Source organism: Phyllostomus discolor, chromosome 9 (genome assembly GCF_004126475.2).
Source record: "Phyllostomus discolor isolate MPI-MPIP mPhyDis1 chromosome 9, mPhyDis1.pri.v3, whole genome shotgun sequence".
Classification (NCBI taxonomy): domain Eukaryota; kingdom Metazoa; phylum Chordata; class Mammalia; order Chiroptera; family Phyllostomidae; genus Phyllostomus; species Phyllostomus discolor.
In genome coordinates this window covers 94969908-94989871 of record NC_040911.2, presented here as the reverse complement: position 1 = coordinate 94989871, position 19964 = coordinate 94969908, and the positions used below count along the sequence as shown (strand labels likewise).

Here is a 19964-nt window from a genome sequence, read left to right as displayed (position 1 = left end):
ATGATAAAGGTAATTTAGTTTACAAATTAGACATGGCAAGAGATTGGCAATAACTAATAAAATGGTAATAAGTATATAAAAATACATTGTATTAAGTTATGTGGACACGTTCTCTCTCCCTCTCTCTCTCTCTCTCTCTCCCCACCTGATAATAACTGATCTGATCATTGAGACGCCTACCGACTAAAAGGAGGGTATCATATACGCAGGGAGGAGGGTCAGGACAAAGGACCATCCTGGGCAGGAAGGGGCTGAACGGCACAAGATTTCATCATACGACTCAGAATAGCATGCAGTTTAAAACTCGTGAACTGTTTATTTCTGGAATTTCCCGTTTAATATTTTCAGATCACAGTTGCCCCTGGGTAACTGAAACTGCAGAAAGCAAGAAGCTGGGGATAAAAGGGCTGTGCGTATGCAAAGCTCACTGAAGGCCACGCATTGAATCCTCTCCATTTGTGCAACTCCAGACATCGGGACTTGCCTTCGGAGTCCCTTTACTTGATGCGACCTTGGGCCATTCACATCCCATCTCCAGACCTCAGTTTCCCCACCTGTACAAGGATTATAAGCTCCCCATCTGCCGAGGCATATCGAACCTAATCGAGAAGGATTCAATGAGTAGCTCGGTGAGAGCATTAAGCAATTGGTTCAGAGCCGGGAGAAATGACTGGTGACATTTACTGCTCTACCTCCAAATCAAAATCTCCCGGTTACTGCAAGGTCTTTTGAGCTGTTCCGGGAAAGGCGTGGTCAGGCCACGGCGAGCCACACCCCCAACACTAGGGCGGTCTTCGCCGCGCCCAACCCTGCGGCCCCAGGTTGGGACCCAGCGGTGAAAACGTACTACTCCCTATATAACCATCCGCCACAGAGAAAGTAGTTCCCAACCCATAGCAGACTCCGTCAACCATACTAGGCGACATATAAAATTCTAGCTTCTGTCTAGAGTAAGCTATGGTTCTGAGGCCTCGGAGTCACCTTCCGGCACACTGGAAACCTGTTTTTCCCCCGGTCGTCGTAGAAAGTAGTTCCGGCCTACGATAGACTGATGGGTCCCTCCGCAGCAGGGGAAAGAAGATGGCGACCTCGTCGATGCCGGAGTCGGAGAAGAACGCGCCTACGAAAGCGTCAGGTGAGTGTCGGGTGGAGTCAGGTCACCCCACTGCATCCTGCTGTGAAGTGAGTCCACACTACGGGGGATACCCGGCGGCAAGGTCCCGGCCGGCGGGGCTGTCCGAACAGGGCCCCGGGGTCCCAGGCCCTTTAGTCGCTCTCGCACTTGCCTGAGCGGAAACCTGGCGCCGCCACAAGATGGCGTCGGGCCTGGAGCGCAGGCAGCGCCGGGGACAGCCCCGAGTCGCCAGGCCCCGGGACCGTCGTTGTCGGCCCCCTCCGCATGGGAACTAGGGGAAGGGGGAGCGAGCCACTGACCAAGGGTGCCCGTGGGCTGTACCACCGACCCTGCACCCGGGGGAACTCGGGAGGCCGAAGGGCTGAACCACTGATCCTGGACGGGACCCTTAGAGCGAACCACACTGCAGGAATCGTGGAGGGGAGGAGAGAAGGGTCGTACCGGCCCTTCACCACCCTCCCGAGGATGGGAAAGGACCCTGGGTTGGGGTGCAAGACTTCACGGTCCCGTTTTTCCGAAGCTCCCCTCTGTACACACGAGATAGCCCCATCCCGTCGGAGACTCAGTCTTTTCGCCTGCGGAATGGGCACAAGGGTGCAGCTGGGTGGAGCGTGGGTGCCGGGGCCAGTAAGGTGTCCCACCCGTATCAGCCCCCGCCACCTCTTCTCTCAGATTGAAGGCCCCAGACCCTGCACCCCCTTGTCAGGCGGGCCCCCGAGCCCATGGAGGAGAACGAGGTGGAGAGCAGTAGTGACGCGGCCCCTGGGCCTGGCCAGCCTGAGGAGCCCTCTGAGAGCGGCTTGGGTGTGGGCACCTCGGAAGCCGTGTCCGCCGACAGCAGCGACGCCGCCGCGGCCCCGGGGCCAGTGGAGGCCGACGACACCGGAGTGGGGCAAAGCTCGGACCGCGGCAGCAGCTCTCTGGTATGGGCCGTGCTGGCCGACATGGGTGGAGGCAGGGACCACAGGCAGCAGTGCCTGGCAGCTAAGGGGGAAGCTGCCAGCAAGGTTGGCTTATAACTGATACTTGTTTTTGGTTTACTGTGAGTCGGGCACCCATGCCAAGCCCCTAATACGGATTTTCTCATTTAAGCCTCAAACCTTGTAAGGCACAAACCAGTCTTTCCCACATCTCTCAGTAAAGGAAACTGAGGTACAGAGCGCTAACAGCCAGGATCCAAACCTATGCCGTGGTTTTACCACTGTCCTTACTATTTGAGATATAGGTGCCCTGGTTCAAGCCTTGCCTCTGCCTGTGATTCACAGAGTACCTCTTTGAGCCTCGGTCTTCCCGTCTGTGAAATGGAACGGGAATATCTGCTTCCGAGCGTGCTGCCTCGTAGCTCCCTCGGACATTCTCTTGGAAACGCTTTGTAAAACCATCTCCTGGCTCTGCCACTTCCCTAGGCGCCCTCCCTAGTGTGAACTGCTACCTCTCAGCTTTCTCATCTGTAAAGTGGGAATGATGAATACACCTGCCTCAATAGGGTTTTTGTGGAGGATTAGATGAATTTATGTGAATGTGCAATGCAATTAAAACAGTGCTCATCACATAACAATCAGTATTGGCCATTACTATTGTTGTCTGCAAGACAGTGTTTTTGAGATATCACAGTCCACAGTGCACAACAGTGGCACCCACTTTGGAATTCAGGGTTTCATTAATTCAGCAGAAGTGAGCCTACCACGTGCCCAGCTTGTGCTGGATCCTGGAGAGGACAGGACAGATGTGGTCCCAGCCCTTCTGCAGGGTACAGGCAGCCCTGGGAGATGTCACACTGCACAGTAAACAGTGTGTGGTGCGAGAACACAGATGACCACGGCACTGAAGATGAGACAGGCCCCAGCTTGCCCTACACGGTCAGGGGCAGCTTCCGAGAAGAGGGACTAGCTAAATGGTGGGGAGAAAGCTGGGTAGGATTTAGCCATGGTGCAGTGCTGGGAAGCGTTTCAGGCAGAGGGAATGACTTATTCCAAAGTGCAATGAAAATAGCTACACCTGGCTGTTGTTTGGGGGAGGCGGGGCCCTTTACCTGAGCAGAGCCAGGTACCATGAGACTTGTTCTTGAGGAACACGGTGACTAGAGGGCTTTCTCACTAGTACTCAGTGGGGCTGAGGGTGTGTGTGACTCCACTCACCATGTCCTTGGGCCTAGGAGCTCTAGCTAGCAGGTGGCAGCCTGCCCTGCCCCATCCCTGGCTCCTAAACTCCCTCTCTCCCTGTTTCCTGTCCCCAGGAGGAGGTATCTGAGAGCAGCTCAAGCACAGATCCGCTGCCCCATGGCTACCTCCCTGATTCATCTTCTGTGTCCCATGGATCAGTGGCAGGGGTGACAGGTGGCCCCCCGGCCCTCGTGCACTCCAGTGCACTCCCAGACCCCAACATGCTGGTGTCCGACTGCACAGCTTCTTCCTCAGACCTGGGCTCGGCCATCGACAAGATCATTGAGTCCACCATTGGGCCCGACCTCATCCAGAGTAAGTCAGGCAGAGGGCGGCAAGGGTCAGCCCACGGGGGTGTCCCTGCAGAGGCCAGCTGTGCAGAGTCAGGAAATACCTCTCCCACTCTGGATGTGTAACACAGGAACGATAACCCCTGCCTCAGAGCGGTACATGGTGTGAGCATTTAATGAGGCAGCACAGTAACGCTCTTAGTGTAGTGCCTGGTATGTGATAAGAGCTCAATAAATACAGAAACAGTAACACCTAACTTTATACTGGGCTCTGTTCTAAACACTTTACATCCAGTAGCTCACTGATCCTCCCAGGAACCCCACAAAGTGGGTGCTGTTATCATCATCACGGTGTAGATGAGAAATCTGAGGCTCAGAGGATGTAGAATAATTTACCTGCTGTTGCCAGCAGGTGTCAGGCCGTGGGCTCCGGCAGTCCGACTCCAGAGCTCATGGTTTCCTGCACTGTACCTCTGCTCGCGATGCGTGTAAAGGCCTGGAAGAGCCCTGGCGTGGTCTGGAAAGCCAGCCCTACGAAAGTGGTGCAGGAGCGGGGACTTAACCTTGGGCCAGTTTGGAGAGGAAGGAGGGGGACTCTCCAGGCTCAGTGGTCGAAGGCGGGGCAGCTGGGGCAGCCATGGCGTCTCTGTGACTGGGGGTCATCTTGGCACACCCGCCAGACGTCTCAGTAGCCATGCCCTGGATGGGGGGAGGCATCTGAGGCCCAGAGGGGAGGTGCAGCTGGTTCGCAGTCACTTGGGTGAGCCGGAATGAGTGTGGGCGGTGACACTTGTCGGTGTCACCTGGGAATCCCCTCCCCACATCTCTGCCCAGGCTGCATCACTGTGACCAGTGCTGAGGATGGTGGGGCAGAGACCACGCGGTACCTGATCCTGCAGGGACCAGATGATGGTAAGACCCCAGGCTCCAGGCCCAGGCAGCCCTGCAGTGGGCACGGGCTAGGAGAGGAAGGCTCAGCCGCAAACTCACTGTGTGATCTTGACAGGTCATGTACTGCACTGGGCCTCAGTTTCCCCACTGTTCCTCTGGTAGGGCATTGGGTTCTAGATTCCCTGGGCCTGCCTGAGAGGGACAGCTTCTCGGCCAACCTCCCCCTCCACTTCCCTTCCCTCTGATTCCCTCACCCACCCCCAGGTGCCCCCATGGCATCGCCAATGTCCAGTTCCACCCTGGCCCACAGCCTGGCAGCCATCGAGGCCCTGGCCGACGGCCCCACGTCCACATCCACGTGCCTGGAGCCAGCTGAGGAGGCCCGGGGTGGGCCCAGCTCCCCAGGACAGCCTCCCCCAGCTTCTGACACCGAGGAGCCAGACCTGCAGAGCCTGGAGGCCATGATGGAGGTGGTGGTAGTGCAGCAGTTCAAGTGCAAGATGTGCCAGTACCGAAGCAGCACCAAGGCCACCCTGTTGCGCCATATGCGGGAGCGGCACTTCCGTCCAGGTGCGCTGATAGCAGCCTACCTGGCTGGGACTGCATGGGAGGGGTGGGGGATGGGATTCTAGAGTCAGACCTGAACGCTTGTCACCCCCCCCCCCGCCCCCGAGCAGCAGCTGCAGCTGGTAAGAAGGGGCGTCCACGGAAGTGGGGCGCCTCGACCAAGACCCAGGAGGAAGAGGCACCAGAGGAGGAAGAGGATGACGACATCGTAGACGCCGGTGCCATCGATGACCTGGAGGGTAGGCCGCCAGGGCCGCCGGGCCTGCTGCCTTCATCCCCGTCCGCAAACACTGACTGCTTCTGCTCCTTCTGGCCCCGCGGAGAGCTGGAAAGGAACTGGCACCCGCGTGGCCCCGGGCACCTTCAGTGCGACACAGAGGAGTGGGGCGCCCGTGGGGTCAGGACCCCTGTGCACACTTGTGCCGACTGAGCGCTGAGCGTGCGCCAAGCAAGAGCACTGGCCACACCCACGAGGGCCGCGCTCACGCTGCTCCGACAGGAATGAGATGCGAGCCACATAGCCGCTTTCTTTTTGTAGCCGTATTTTTCCAAGTAAAGAAATACGGAATCAAGTTTATTTTGTTTACCCAGTATATCCAAAATATTGTTTTAACATGCAGTCATTATAAAATACTATCAGTTACCTTTCTTTTTTATACTAATTTCTAGAATCCGGTGTGTATTTTACACTTACTGTGTCTCAGTTTAGGCTGGGCACATTTCAAGGACTCGGGAGCCATGTTCGGCCAGTGGCTTCTGCATTGTCATGGGCTCTGTGTCCTGCAGTCACAGTTTGTAGGCCTGAATGTTTACTTCAGCTGCTTTCTAACAGTGACGGTACAGCGTCTTGAGGAAGGGGTCCCTTTCTTAGTTCACGTGAAGGTGCTGTATAAGCCGATGGTGGGTGTCAGGAAAGGCACAGAGCAAGGGCTGCAGGAGTCTGCAGAGGGATGCTCACAGCCAGCCAGGGGGACATCAGGGAGGCTGCCCGGAGGAGGTGTCACTGGTGGGCATGGAGGAAGCACGGGCAGGGGTGGGGATGTAGGCCTCTTCCCCGGGGGAGCAGGACAAGGGGTCAAGGCTGAAAGGCTGGATTCAGCGTTGATGCCCACCTTTTCTCACTGTCCCCACAGAGGACAGCGACTACAATCCAGCTGAAGACGAGCCCCGGGGTCGGCAGCTGCGACCCCAGCGCCCCACCCCCAGCACACTGCGACCCCGAAGGAGGCCCGGCCGGCCCCGGAAGCTGCCTTGCCTAGAGACGTCGGACCTCCCAGATGGTGAGACTTGGTTGTGGGGGGCCGAGGGGTGGCCTCCTTCCCTGCCTGTCTCTGTGGGGTCCTGGGGACCGAGTGTGCCGCGCAGAGCAGCGTGTCTCAAGCCAAGGTAGCCTGCTGGCCTCCTAGTAAAGGGGAAATCCCTCCCAGACCAGCTCGAGAAGCCCTGAGTTAAAGGGTTATCAGCTTTATGGGAAGGCTGTTCAGTGGTAAGCTGTCCCAGTGCAGAAGGCCGGGTCTTTGTAGCTGAGCCAGTGCAGTAAGTGTTAAGTGTCACTACTGAAATAAGGACAAAGCTGAGGCCCGAGACTGTCTAAGGACACGGGGCTTAGAGCGTTGCAGGTTGGGGACAGGAATGACCCGCTCATGCCAGCTCTGTCATTAACTAGCCGTGTGACCTGGAGCGTGTTCCTCTGGCCCTTGAAGCCCCTCTCCGTGAGCGCAGGTGATGGCGCCTGCCGCTGCGGGGTGCTTTCAGGTGTAAATACGCACAAAAGAGCACATGGTAGCTCTCTCTGTGCAGGCGATTTGGAGGGAGTTCCGTTTTGTAGTCTCGTTTTTAAAATAACTTTTCATTGAGACGTGTGTATGGAAAAGCATACCTGTCTTGAGTGCACGGATCTTCACAAGGTGAACACACCTGTGTGATCTGGCACCGCAGTCAAGAAACAGGACGTCGCCCTGGCTGGTGTGGCTCAGTGGGTGGGGCGTCGTCCTACATACCGAAAGGTCACTGGTTCAATTCCTGCTCAGGGCACGCGCCTGGGTTGCAGGTTCAGTTCCCGGGTTGGGGGCGTGTGCAAGAGGCAGCTGATCCACGTTTCTCTCCCTCTCTCTCACCCTTCACCTCTCTCTAAAAAAATAAACTCTTTTTTAAAAGTAAAGAAAAAGAAGCAGGATGTTACCAGCATTGTCTGGATCATTTAAAATTTTTACAATGTTACATTGAAATACCGTGGATGTGTTTGAATAGGTAATGCTCCTGTCTGCCCTCCCACCGTGCAGCCTCCCTAGGGAGACCCGTGCTAAAGTGCTACTGTTGCTCCCCAGACTAGAATGTTCCATGAGGTCGCTAGAGCAGCAGTTATTTCCATTTGCCAAAGGGGGGAAGTGAGACACAGAGAGGGGATAATTTTGCCTAAAGACACACAGCGAGTCACTGACGGACTGAAGCTAGCACACAGGTCTGCTGGCTGAGAGGTCCCCAGCGTGCTGGTGCTTCTCCAGACCGTCACATTTATGTCACGCTGTGCTCTCCCCGTGGGCTGTCTGCGTCTGCACTCTGGCCAAACGTGCCCATGAGTGATTGGGCTGTGACCATGTGGGGGAAATATTTTGATGGGCTTCTGTCACGTGTGTCCTGGTGTGTTGTGGCTGGTCTGTGACCTGGCATGTCTGCAGCAGGTGTGGAAGGAGAGCCTCTAGTGAGTTCCCAGAGTGGACAGAGCCCTCCGGAGCCACAGGACCCCGAAGCACCGAGCTCCTCAGGCCCAGGACGCCTGGTGGCCCTGGGCAAGGCCGATAGGGTCCCCGTGGACCCCAGCGTGAGCCAGTCGGATGCTGAGAACACAGCACCCACCTGTCAGGAGGAGCCTGACACCCCGCCCCGCCGCCGTGGCCGACCCTCCAGGCGCTTCCTAGGCAAGAAATACCGCAAGTAAGTGGGACAGAGCTGAGGGCCAGGGAGGCAGCGGGGCGGCCCCAGCCCAGCCAGACCTCTCCCCAACACTCTCCTGGCAGGTACTACTACAAGTCGCCCAAACCGCTCCTGCGGCCCTTCCTGTGCCGCATCTGCGGCTCCCGCTTCCTGTCCCACGAGGACCTGCGCTTCCACGTGAACTCCCACGAGGCCGGAGACCCCCAGCTCTTCAAGTGCCTGCAGTGCAGCTACCGCTCCCGCCGCTGGTCCTCACTCAAGGTGCGAGCTACAGAGAAAGAAGAGCAGCCGGGGGTGGAGGGTGTGGGCATGGGAGAAGGCAAAGGCAGCTGACTGGTGGCACCAGGGAGTGGAAGTAATGGTGTCCTGGGCGTCCTCTCCTGCTGCTTCAGTGACACATGTCTGGGCTGCTGTGGCCGTTTTTGCAGGTCGCACACTGCATAGCAGCATTGCATCTTCAGGGGTGCGGTTTGTATGGACTTGCTTGTTCACCACCATCGCCAGTAGGTGGCAGTAAAGCTGGTTTTTAGCTAACTCAGTGTGTTAGAAAGTTTCCCAGCAGATGGCGGTAATGTGTCTCAAGGGGGGGCGGTGCAATAGCCAGGCCTTGCAGGCCACTCTCATTTCATCCTCACGCAGTCCAAGGAGGTCTCTCATAGGGTTGGTGGTCCCGTTTACTGACCGGGGACACTGCAGCTTGGCTGGACCAAAACGGGGCAGCAAGCTGACCGTCACTGGGGTGGAGGGTCCTCAAGGAGAAATGGCCAGAGCCCCTGTGTTCCTGCTCGCAGTGCCTGCTCAGACAGGGACCGTGACCTGGAAGTTGTTCTCTGGAACCCCAGGGGTCGGGGGCAGCAGCGCTGTCCCACCCTGCAGTGCGGAGTGCATAGGCTATGGAGCTGCGCTGCTGGGTTCAGCTTCAAGTCACGAGGTCACTGCGGGACCTCAGCAGGTCACTTCGCTCTGAGCCTCCGTTTCCCCCTCTCAGATGGTCGGGCACGGGGCCTGGGCAGAGCAGGCAGTCTCGCCGGAGCAAGCCCCCAGCCCTCAGGGGCCCAGTGCTGGCAGCACCGCCCCGTGCTGCGAGCCCGCTCCCCCCGCCCGAGCACTGTGGGCACAGGCACGCTGCGGCAGGAAGGGAGTCCGAGCCCCAGTCCCTTGTCCTTTTGCCTCTCTCCCAGGAGCACATGTTCAACCATGTGGGCAGCAAGCCCTACAAGTGTGACGAATGCAGCTACACCAGCGTCTACCGGAAAGACGTCATCCGGCATGCAGCTGTGCACAGCAGGGACCGGTCAGTGGTGGGGGTGGGACGGCGCCAGGGTGGGAAAGTGGGGGCCCAGGCCGACGTGGTTCTCAGGCAGTACTGCTCAGGGCCAGGCCCTTTGATCGCACATCACAGACATCGGGGGTGAGGCGGTTCATCCCAGGTCACTTGGCTCAGAAGGGGGCAGTAGCAGGCCCTTAAGGCCCCTGATTCAGTCTGTCCCCTGCTGCGAGCTTTAGTGTCCCGTCTGTAAAACGGGCAGCCATTGTCGAGGGTATTAAAGGAGACTGTGTTCCCAGAGGGGCTCTGCGAACGATCGAAAGACCTTGCAGACCCCTGATCCACACTCATCTCCCGCGGCGCTGAGAGAGCACACTGAGGACCAGTACGTGGGGGCCTAGTGATTGCTCGCTGAACTAGTGATTAGACCTGCAGCTTCAGAGAGGAGCTAGCTTCACAGGAAGGAGAAGCGGCGAGCAGAGGTTCGGTACGGGGGTCCACCAGGTGGATCTGTCAACACAATTTTCAATAGAAATTCAAGGAGAATTTTATTCGGGTGTGATTTGCAAATCAGAGAACGTAGTCCTCGGTGTGAACTGAAGACTCCCTGGTAGGGGTGGCAGGGCTGTTAAAAGAAGGGTTGCTAGGGAAACAAGGTTATGCACTCAGGTTATTGGCTCTCTTCTTTCCTACTGCAGTGCATGAACCTGCCGAATCAACACGTTGCACGCCTGAATGTCGTTTGTTTTCTGATTGGTGGTGGCAACTGGGTTTTTTAACAGGGGCTGACTCAGTGGTCAGCAGGTGGGGCTATGATACAAGAGCAGTGCGAGCCTAATGTTTAGGCATTTGTCAGGGTTCTAGTTCTAGTTCAGGCTTGTAAAACAAAAGCTTTGGGGTTACTTAGCAACAGACTCAAACAGCACAGAGAGACTCTTTATTCTGCAGGCATTTTTCAAGTCCAAGGAGTAGAGTCGTGCTCCGTTACCGGCCTCAGCATTAAAACTGCAAAAATCCAGCAGTTGGGCCACACGTTACGATGTAAAAGTTCTTATAAGTCCTCAGATCTCAAACTGTGTTTGTGGGAAAGGCCGCTCTCCAAGGTGCTTACAGTTTTTCTTAAGGAAATACAAAGGAAGAGGGTTATGTGTCCAAGTAAGACTGGAGACACCAAGGGCACAACTGCATTCTTTCCTATGGGGCTCCTCGGAGCCTTGAAAATGCGTGTTTTCTGACGGAGAGAAAGGGCGCACCATTCCTGAGTGTAGGGAAGGGCAGAGCTTGCTTACAGTCCCCTGTTAGCATCCCCCAGCAGACTAAGAGAAAGGGCCAGGTAGGGAGTAGGGATGCTCAGGGCTGACCTCAGGAATGTCACTGGGCCTGGGGGTCTTGGGTGGCTTGGAGAAGTGATGGTTTAACCCCTCTACCTTTCTCCTGCAGGAAGAAGAGGCCAGATCCAGTAAGTCTGGGGCCCGGGCCTGGGAAGGGAGCCTGCCTGAGGGCTGCTTATGGGGTGGGAGCAGGAAGCGAGGTGTCTCCATCTGGCCCCCTCTCATCCCTCCCCAGACCCCGAAGCTGAGCTCCTTCCCCTGTCCCGTGTGTGGCCGTGTCTACCCCATGCAGAAGAGACTCACGCAGCACATGAAGACACACAGCACTGAGAAGCCCCATATGTGTGACAAGGTGAGTGGGCCAAGGACTGGGCGGGGGTGGGGGGGGCGCCTCCCCGGGTGGTCCACCAGCCAACGCAGCCCGCCCCTTGCAGTGTGGAAAGTCCTTTAAGAAGCGCTACACCTTCAAGATGCACCTGCTCACACATATCCAGGCTGTCGCCAACCGCAGGTATCTCTCTTGTGAGGCCCCTGGGGCTGGAGCATCCCCCGCCCCCGCCCCCCACTGAGCCGCCCTTCCTCTGACCCCCAGATTCAAGTGCGAGTTCTGCGAGTTTGTGTGCGAGGACAAGAAGGCACTGCTGAACCACCAGCTGTCCCATGTCAGCGACAAGCCCTTCAAATGCAGCTTCTGCCCCTACCGCACCTTCCGGGAGGACTTCCTGCTGTCCCACGTGGCTGTCAAGCACACAGGTCAGGCCAGCCCCTCCCCTCCCTGTCAGCCCTCAGTCAGGGGCTCCGCTCTGTCCTTCTCCCCCTTCAGCCACGGGAGCAGCTGGAACCCTTCTGTCAGAAAGGGGAGCCCCCTGTGGGGTCACTCTCACCTCAGCCCCAGCGCCCTGCTGTCAGGGCGGCCCTGGGTCAGTCACTTGCCCTCCGCCACACGGTGACTGCAAAAGCGAGGCCCAGTTGCTCCCTGAGCCCTGTCTTTGCGGGGCGCCGGGCTGGGCACGGGCTGCGGGCCGGCCCTGCCCTCGGCAGCGGACGCAGCAGAGGCAGCGCCAGTCTGCGCTCGCGCCGGGGGAGGTCTACAGCCAAGGGGGGCTTACTCTTCTGGGTACCCGGTGTACGGCAGGCACACCTAGGGGGGCTTAGAGAACGGAAGCCAGGGGCCCCCTTCACCAGCCTGTCCCCCTGGGGGCTGGTGACTCGAGAGAGGAGCGTGTGGTCACGTGCCCTTGAAAGGGGGGCCCTCACAGGAGGGCTTGTGAGAGCAGAGGGCAGGCCCGCTTCCCTTCCGTCCTGGCCCACCACCACGACGGCGCGTGCGTGCCTGAGCTCAGGAAGGAGCGCCTGGGAGGGAGTCAGCTGGAGAGGTCCTCGGGGTCGTGGGAGGCTTCTCTGAGGGGGGGGGTGCGGCGGCGGCATTCACAAGCAGCCCCCCACGTGTGCCTGCAGGGGCCAAGCCCTTCGCCTGCGAGTACTGCCACTTCAGCACGCGGCACAAGAAGAACCTGCGCCTGCACGTGCGGTGCCGACACGCGAGCAGCTTCGAGGAATGGGGGCGGCGCCACCCCGAGGAGCCCCCGTCCCGCCGTCGCCCCTTCTTCTCCCTGCAGCAGATTGAGGAGCTGAAGCAGCAGCACAGCGTGGCCCCCGGACAGCTCCCCAGCTCCCCGGGACTGCCCGAGGTTAGCGCAGCCGAGCAGGGTCGTCGTCGCGCCTCGGGTGCAACACAGGGATCCTGGCCTCAAAGGGCAGCGGAGGTCACAGGCGTGTCAGCCCGCAGCTCAGAGGAGGAGAGGCTCTCTGGGCTAGGGACAGAGAATGGGAGTATCGGGAGCTTGTCGTGGTGATGGTTTATTGTTTTCTCCTGTGAAGGAAATCCAAAGGTCAGCAGTCCAGTCCAGGGCTGGTGTGGCGGCTCCATGATCGGCCAGGGACCAAGCTCTGTTTATTTTTTCCCAGCCCTCTTAGAGAAACCACTTCCATCTTTGTGCTTGCCTCATGGTTCAGTATAGCTGCAGGAGCTCCAGCCTTCCTAGCCACATCCTAGGCAAGAAGCAGGAGGAAGGGATGGGGGAAGAGCAGAAGAGCTGTCTGCCATCTCTCCATGTGTCTTCCTTAAGACCTGTACCAGAAGCTCCTGCTCAGCCACATGGCCACGCTACCTAACTGCAAGAGAGGCTAGCAAGCATAGGCCTGTAGCTGAGAACGTTGCCAGTCCACTCCCCCGCTAAGAGGTGCACCATCACGCTGTGCTGATAGAACACAGCCTCTGGAATCTGTCTTATGTTCAAGTCCCAGCTCTGCCACTCACTAGCTGGGAGATCTTAAGCCCGATACTTCAGCTCTCTGAGCCTCAGCCAGTTCTCTGAAGCTCTGAGCCAGTAAATAGCTTTAAAAGTGGCTGTGAAGGTGAAACTAGCCAACATAACACGCCCAACACTCAGGAGGTGCCCGTGCCCGCGGCACTTGAACCGGAGCTGCCCTCTCTCAGGGTTGGCCATGTCGCTCGACCGCAGGTCCCTTCAGAGGCAGCGCCTTTCCAGTCGCCTGAGACGCCCCCCCTGCTCTGCTCTGACACCCTGGGTGGCGCTACCATCATCTACCAGCAGGGTGAGCTCTGAGGAAGGGTGGGAGCTGGGGCGTGCCGCAGGGTGGGGAGGGAGTTGGGTGCCAGTTTTCGAGCCCTTTCTAAGTCTCAGGTCCGACCCAACCCAGGAGCTGAGGAGTCAACTGCTATGGCCACGCAGACAGCTTTGGATCTGCTGCTGAACATGAGCGCCCAGCGGGAGCTGGGGGGCGCGGCACTGCAGGTGAGCTACCTGGGGGCCTCTGCGCTGGGCCCCGGGCGGAGAGGGGAGCAGGGGAGCGCACGTGCCCCGCCCTTGGGGAGCTCCCGCTGGTGGGTGAGACGGATGCGCCGACAGCCAGGGGACACACGCGGGCTGTGCCAGGGAGGCCCCTGGAGGGCAGGGGGGGCAGAGGGCCTCCCACTGCACTGTCCAGAGTCACCGGCGACCTGTGCGGTGCTGAGCGGCGAGCACCGCCTCCCGTGCCTTTTGGGTCCCTGTTCTCCGTCAGTCTTCCTCCTGCAGCCTGGGGCTCCCGAGGCCTCCCCCACTCAGACCTCTCTGTCGGCCCTGCACCTCGGGGCCCCGCCCTCCCCGGGTTCACCGTCTTGACTTCTCCCTCTTCTATCCAGTTGCCCATGGCCACCGCCCCCCGCCCCCCGCCGTCTCCCCTCCCTCCGCACACCCCACGCTTTTCTAAGGAAGGGAGAAGTTTGGGTGTGTGTCCTGTCTCCCAGCTCCTTGAGAAAACGTGGAGTGTGTGTCTGAGGTGAGAGATTTCAAGGACTCGGAGCAGCGGCACGCGGTGGGGCCGGGAGGCAGAGGGGGCCCGGCGTTCGACCTGGAGATCTTCATGGGATTTAGCTTGTGGGATTTGGGGGTGTAGAGAAGTCTTCTGTCTTTAGATAATTAAACGTCTTTAATCATTTTTATCTCAGTATCACCCCTAGGAAGACCTCTTTCACCCCTAAACTAGAGGAACATTCACTTGGACTTTTTTCTTAGGTTTCATTTTTTAAGCTTTAATCTTTTTAAAAAATGTATTTTATTTACCTATTTTTAGAGAGAGGATGAGGGAGAAAGAAAGAAGGAAAGGGAGAGAAACATCAGTCCGTTGCCTCTCACACACACCCCAACTGGGGGACCAAACCTGCGACCCTGGTGTGCACCCTGACTGGGAACCAATCAGTAACCTTCTGGTTCACAGGCTGGCATTTAGTCCACTGAGCCACGCCAGCCGGGGCGGAAATCTGTCTTTTATCTCTTATAGGAATTGTTGAATCCCACTCACCCCCCAATTTCTTTATTTGCTAATCTTGTGGTTTGTTTTGCTGTAGATTTTAACTGTTTTTCTGTCATGATTAGAAAAATCTTCCTACCCCAGGATTATAAAAATACCCACATTTTTTCTTCATATGCATTCAGAGTTTTATTGTTACGTTTCAGTCTTTAATCCATCCGAAGCAGAGACCTTGGAGCAAGATCTGAGGTCGCGCTCTGACTTTATTATTTTTTTCGAGTGCTTTGCCGCTTGTCTCTCTGCGCCAAGATTTCTCAGCCCTGGCCCTTGGGGCCAGCTAGTCCTTCACGATGGGGGCTGTCCTGTGCACCCTGGAATTTAGCCGCACCCCTGACCTCTACCCCCTAGACACCCGTTGCACGCCCTCTCCAATCGTGACAACCAGAGAGAGGTCCCCAGACACGGCCCGGTGCCCTGGGGGGGCCGTGCGGGTCTCCCGAATTCTGGCTGGGGTGTGGGGAGCCGGGTTGTGTTTCGGGGAGAACACGCAGTTGGGGCCGTGCAGATGAGCGCTGGAGGCACGGGGTCTGGCCAGAGCCCGGGGCGGCGGGCCGCTGGAGCACCAGCGCCCACAGACTGCGCCCCAGACGTGCACCACTGCCGTTGCAGGTGGCCGTGGTGAAGTCAGAGGATGGGGAAGCACAGCTGGCGGCCCCCGGTGGGCAGCCCTCCCCCGCGGGCGCCGCTGCACAAGTGGTAACCCTCCACGTGGCAGAGCCGGGGGGCGGGGTGGCAGCCGAGAGCCAGCTAGGCCCCCCTGACCTGCAGCAGATCACCCTGGCGCCCGGTCCCTTTGGCGGGGCTGGATACAGCGTCATCACAGCACCCCCTATGGAAGAGGGGACCTCCGCCCCTGGCACACCCTACAGGTAAGGCCTGCCGTCCCCGAGGCCGCCTTCATCCCGCTGTAAGCGTGCCGAGGGAGGCCAGAGGGGGGCCCTGCCCATCCAGACCCAGTTGGCAGGAGGTGAAAGTCTGAATAGCTAGAGTGATCAGGGGAGCTGTCTCCTGCTCAGGAGCCAGACGCTACTGTCTCGTGGCCACTTAGATGTTCCAGGCAGTGGAGACCCGTGAGCTCGCCCAGAGCATTCCCGGGAGACCCACGTTTCCCTCACTTTACACACGGGGAAGCAGGCCAGTGGGTGAGGATTTCAGCCCTGCTCCCTCCGGCTCCGGCACCCGTGTGCTCTTTGCTCTGGATGATTCCTGGGGCGTTGCCCAGTTCTGACCTTTGGAACAAATCTGGCTCCTTGCTGGCATCTTCCCTCAGCTTCCTCCACACTGAGCAGCTTTGGGACAGAGCTGTTTGTATCTTCTGTGCTGACCGAACCCCCAGGCGGTCTAAAGCCTGAATTCAAGCACCCAACTATGAAGCGGAGATGGGGGTCAGGGTCGCTGGGCCAGGGCCTGGCAGCCCGGTCCAGCACCTGCCCTCCGCTCCTGAGCTGCAGGATCTGTCAGCCCTGCCAGCCCGACTTGGCCAGCCTCGGGCTGGACCCTTCAAGCTTCCGCCCCACCACTCCCCACCGTGCCCCCCAGGTGGGCAGGGTCAGCACTCCTGAGCGGCACAGCGCCCCAGACGCAGCACCACGGGCAGCAGAGACAGCGGAGGTTCAGCTGGGGAACAGCCAGAACAGAGCCAGGATTTCATCCAGGGCCCACCCTTGCTGCACTCACCCCACAGTGGATGGCTTTCTTGGGGAAGGGGCCCCCCGTGGCCCTCTAGCCCCTCTCAGAACCCTGGTTCGCCCTCTCCTCTGTGCCCACAGTGAGGAGCCCCCCGGGGAGGCAGCCCAGACTGTGGTTGTGAGCGACACCCTGAAGGAAGCTGGCACCCACTACATCATGGCAGCCGACGGGACCCAGCTGCATCACATCGAGGTGAGGCTGGGCAGCCCGCCCCGCCCCACTTCCCGGCCCCACGCCCCGCTCGGCGCCTCACGCTCCCGTCTGTCCGCAGCTGGCTGCAGACGGCTCCATCTCCTTCCCAAGCCCCGATGCGCTCACCTCCGGAGCCAAGTGGCCTCTGCTGCAGTGTGGGGGGCTGCCCAGGGATGGCCCCGCGTCCCCGTCTCCAGCCAGAACCCGCCCGGCGGGGGACCCCCAGGGCTCTGCCTCCCCACCGCCTACAAGCAGCAAAGCTCTGGGCCTCGTAGTGCCCCCCTCACCGCCATCCGCAGCCACCGCATCATCCAAGAAATTCTCCTGCAAGATCTGTGCCGAGGCCTTCTTCGGCCGAGCCGAGATGGAGAGTCACAAACGGGCCCACGCCGGCCCGAGCGCCTTCAAGTGCCCCGACTGCCCCTTCAGCGCCCGCCAGTGGCCCGAGGTCCGGGTAAGTGCAGCCCCCTGTGCCCCAGCTGGTGCCGGCGTACGGGACAGACCCTGACTGAGCACCCCCTCGAGCCAGCCGTCCATCCCCTCTAGTCAGAGATGACTGGGCAGGGCACCCAGGTGGCTCCGTCTGGGGGGTGAGGGGGAGCAGACAACACGGCTGGGACCCAGCAGTGTCCCCAGAGTAGACAGCGCCCGTGGCAGAGCGCAGATGGGAACGAGTCTCGTGGGCCTGGGGTGCGGGGGGTGTCACAGGGGAAGTGTGCAGGCATGCTTAGGGAAACTCAGGTTGTTCAGAGTACAGAGCACAGAGTCCAAGAGATTCCAGGGCAGGTTCACGGTCCAGTCGGGGGGCTCCCTCCCTCTCCCCGGGGATTTCTGGATCCAGCCACAGGCTGAATTCTCGAAGCATCTGAAATTGGGGGGCTGGGCCCAGGGCCCTAGAATGTCAGGGCTGGGGAAGACCGTCCGAGGTCCCTCCATCCAAGTGTGCGTTACTTGGGGTAAACTGAGTCTGAGAGCAGGGACGGGGTTTTCTGAGTGACCTGGTGGCAGAGCCCGTGGCTTTCTGCTCTCATAAGCGTGCGGCCCCAGATCTTGGTCTGGTGTGTGCTTTCTGTCCGGCTCCTCCCAGAGCCCTTCCAGGGGACGGGCTCCCCTGCAGCTCCACCTGGGAGCTGCCTGCCCGGCCCCGCTGACACCCGCTCGGTCCCCCGCAGGCCCACATGGTGCAGCACTCCGGCCTGCGGCCCCACCAGTGCAGCCAGTGCAGCTTTGCCTCCAAGAACAAGAAGGACCTGCGGCGGCACGTGCTGACCCACACCAACGAGAAGCCTTTCTCGTGCCACCTCTGCGGGCAGCGGTGAGGCTGGGGACGGCCCGGCTGGGGCTGCCGGGCGGCACAGCATGCGTGGTGGGGCCGCCCCTGAGCTTCCGTCCCTCCCCCACAGTTTCAACCGGAACGGGCACCTCAAGTTCCACATCCAGCGCCTGCACAGTCCTGATGGGAGAAAGGCAGGGACCCCTACTGCCCGGGCCCCAGCCCAGCCCCCCACCCAGACCATCATCCTGAACAGTGATGACGAGACATTGGCCACACTGCACAGTGAGCTGCCCCGGGGACCCGGGGTAGACCAGGGACTTGAGCTGCTGCCCCAGAGAGCACCCTTGGGCCATGGTGGGGGCCGGGCCATTTCAGATTTTCCTGGAGCCCCCAGTGAGCGCCCTCCCCTCTCCACCCAGCCGCCCTGCAGTCCAGTCATGGGGTCCTGGGCCCGGAGCAGCTCCAGCAGGCCCTGGGCCAGGAGCACATCATCGTGGCCCAGGAGCAGACAGTGACCAATCAGGTAAGAGCCTGCGCAGAGGGCCCTGCTGGCAGGTCAAGGGCAGGGTTGGGGTGCATGGAGAGCTGAGGCTAGCACTGGCTTGCCTGTGGCAGGAGGAAGCCACCTACATCCAGGAGATCACCACAGCAGATGGCCAGACAGTGCAGCATCTGGTGACCTCTGACAACCAGGTGAGCGGAACACCTCAGCGAGAGTGCCCACATCCCAGGCCCCACTCTGGGGACAAGCGGTACTTCCCAAACCACCCCTCCCAGGGTGTGTGCTTGCAGCTACCAGTGGTGTCACCGGCCCCCCTGCTCGGGTGTCCTTGCCGAGCTCTTGGTGAACAGGGTCTAGCACCTGCCTCCTCTCCTCCCTCCTTCAGGTACAGTACATCATCTCTCAGGACGGAGTGCAGCACCTGCTCCCCCAGGAGTACGTTGTGGTCCCAGAGGGCCATCACATCCAGGTAGGCCAGGCCTGGGATGAGGGTGGGACAGGGGAGGGGGTGCGCGGCTCCTCCCAGAGTCACCAGGTTGGCTCCCTCTCTCCAGGTACAGGAGGGCCAGATCACGCACATCCAGTACGAACAAGGGGCCCCGTTCCTTCAGGAGTCCCAGGTATGGCTTTGGGGGCCCGATGGCGCTGGGACGCGGGCAGGATTCTCCAGGGCATCTCACTGGCTTCTCCCTCCCAGATCCAGTATGTGCCTGTGTCCCCAGGCCAGCAGCTTGTCACACAGGCCCAGCTTGAGGCTGCAGCACACTCAGCTGTCACAGGTATGGTGCCGGCCCCTGAGGACCGTGGGGCCCAGGCCTCACTCCCAGGGCCGCGGGCTCACCGTCCTCTCCCCTCCTCTGGCAGCAGTGGCTGACGCTGCCATGGCCCAAGCCCAGGGCCTGTTTGGCACAGAGGAGACGGTGCCTGAACACATCCAGCAGCTGCAACACCAGGGCATCGAGTACGACGTCATCACCCTGACCGATGACTGAGCCCCAGGGCACGACACAGACCATGGATGTTGGGGCCGGCCCTGCGGGGGTGGGGACCCCCACCGGGACTCATGTCCTTGCTCCACCTGGGGTCTCCGGATACTGGGAAGCCAGCATCCTGTCACTCCAAGGGAGCCAGACCTGTGCGGTGGGGAACAGCCACGGGCGCCAGCCGGGACATGCTGGGTGCCCCAGCCTGCAGGCAGGCTTTGGGAGAGAAATTTATTTTTGTTTGGATGGAGCCACTGGTCTCTCAGTCTCAATAAAGGGACCAGAGTCCAGGCCTTGCCAGCTCAGTTTGTCCACTTGTTGCTACAGCGTGAAGCAGGCAAGACTTGGGGAGCGGAAGGAAAGGTGGAGCCTGTGACAGCCACAGGGGGGAGTGAGGTGGAGGTGGCCTGGCCCGCAGTGCATCCAGCCTCGCCTGTGTAAGTACAGTGGCCCCAAAGCAGCGCAGGCCCGACACAGCCCACGAGAGCCCCCAGCTCCCTCCTCGACCCCGAGGGCCACCTGCTCCACACACTAGTCCGCAAAGGGCCGTGCAGACAGGAGCCCACTTGCAGAGGCCGTGGCGAGGCCTGCGATGGCTCTGAGCTGCATTTCCTTGACCCTTGACTGTACAACACCTGTTGCCCACTCACTGCGCCAGTTCCAGGGCCAGCAGGTGTCCAGCTTTCCTCCTGGCCACAGCCACCCATCCTCTGCTCCCCAGGGGGACTAGCACAGGCTCAGCAGTGGGAGTGTGGGGCTTACCAGATGTGTGGTGCAGGGCTCTGGACTCCAGACCTGCTGGGCAGAGGCTGAGGCCACCAGGGTCCCAGTTGTGGGGACAGCAGGGTGAGAAGTTAGACACCAGAGCC

The 19964-nt window shown here is 59.7% G+C and overlaps 1 protein-coding gene across 7 annotated transcripts; it reads left to right on the top strand.

Annotated features, from left to right (window-relative positions):
* The first annotated feature begins 699 nt into the window (after positions 1–699).
* On the top strand, positions 700–19390 carry ZNF335 (zinc finger protein 335). Of its 7 annotated transcripts, none has more exons than XM_028523965.2 (28): positions 700–1135; positions 1808–2058; positions 3372–3612; positions 4422–4499; positions 4743–5048; positions 5153–5284; positions 6179–6325; positions 7727–7979; positions 8063–8240; positions 9161–9273; positions 10687–10705; positions 10813–10929; positions 11012–11088; positions 11170–11330; positions 12036–12268; positions 13103–13196; positions 13302–13396; positions 15063–15322; positions 16223–16334; positions 16414–16788; positions 17507–17649; positions 17738–17892; positions 18030–18133; positions 18226–18303; positions 18498–18581; positions 18667–18732; positions 18810–18891; positions 18977–19390. In XM_028523965.2, exons 2-28 carry the CDS (start codon positions 1858–1860, stop codon positions 19102–19104), a joined length of 4032 nt encoding a protein of 1343 aa, XP_028379766.1. In that variant the 5' UTR covers positions 700–1135; positions 1808–1857; the 3' UTR covers positions 19105–19390. The 7 variants fall into 7 exon arrangements, with proteins under 7 accessions (XP_028379766.1, XP_035865794.1, XP_035865792.1 ...); XM_036009901.1 differs by having other exon boundaries at positions 1808–2142; positions 5156–5284; XM_036009899.1 differs by having other exon boundaries at positions 1808–2142.
* The last annotated feature ends 574 nt before the right edge of the window (positions 19391–19964 follow it).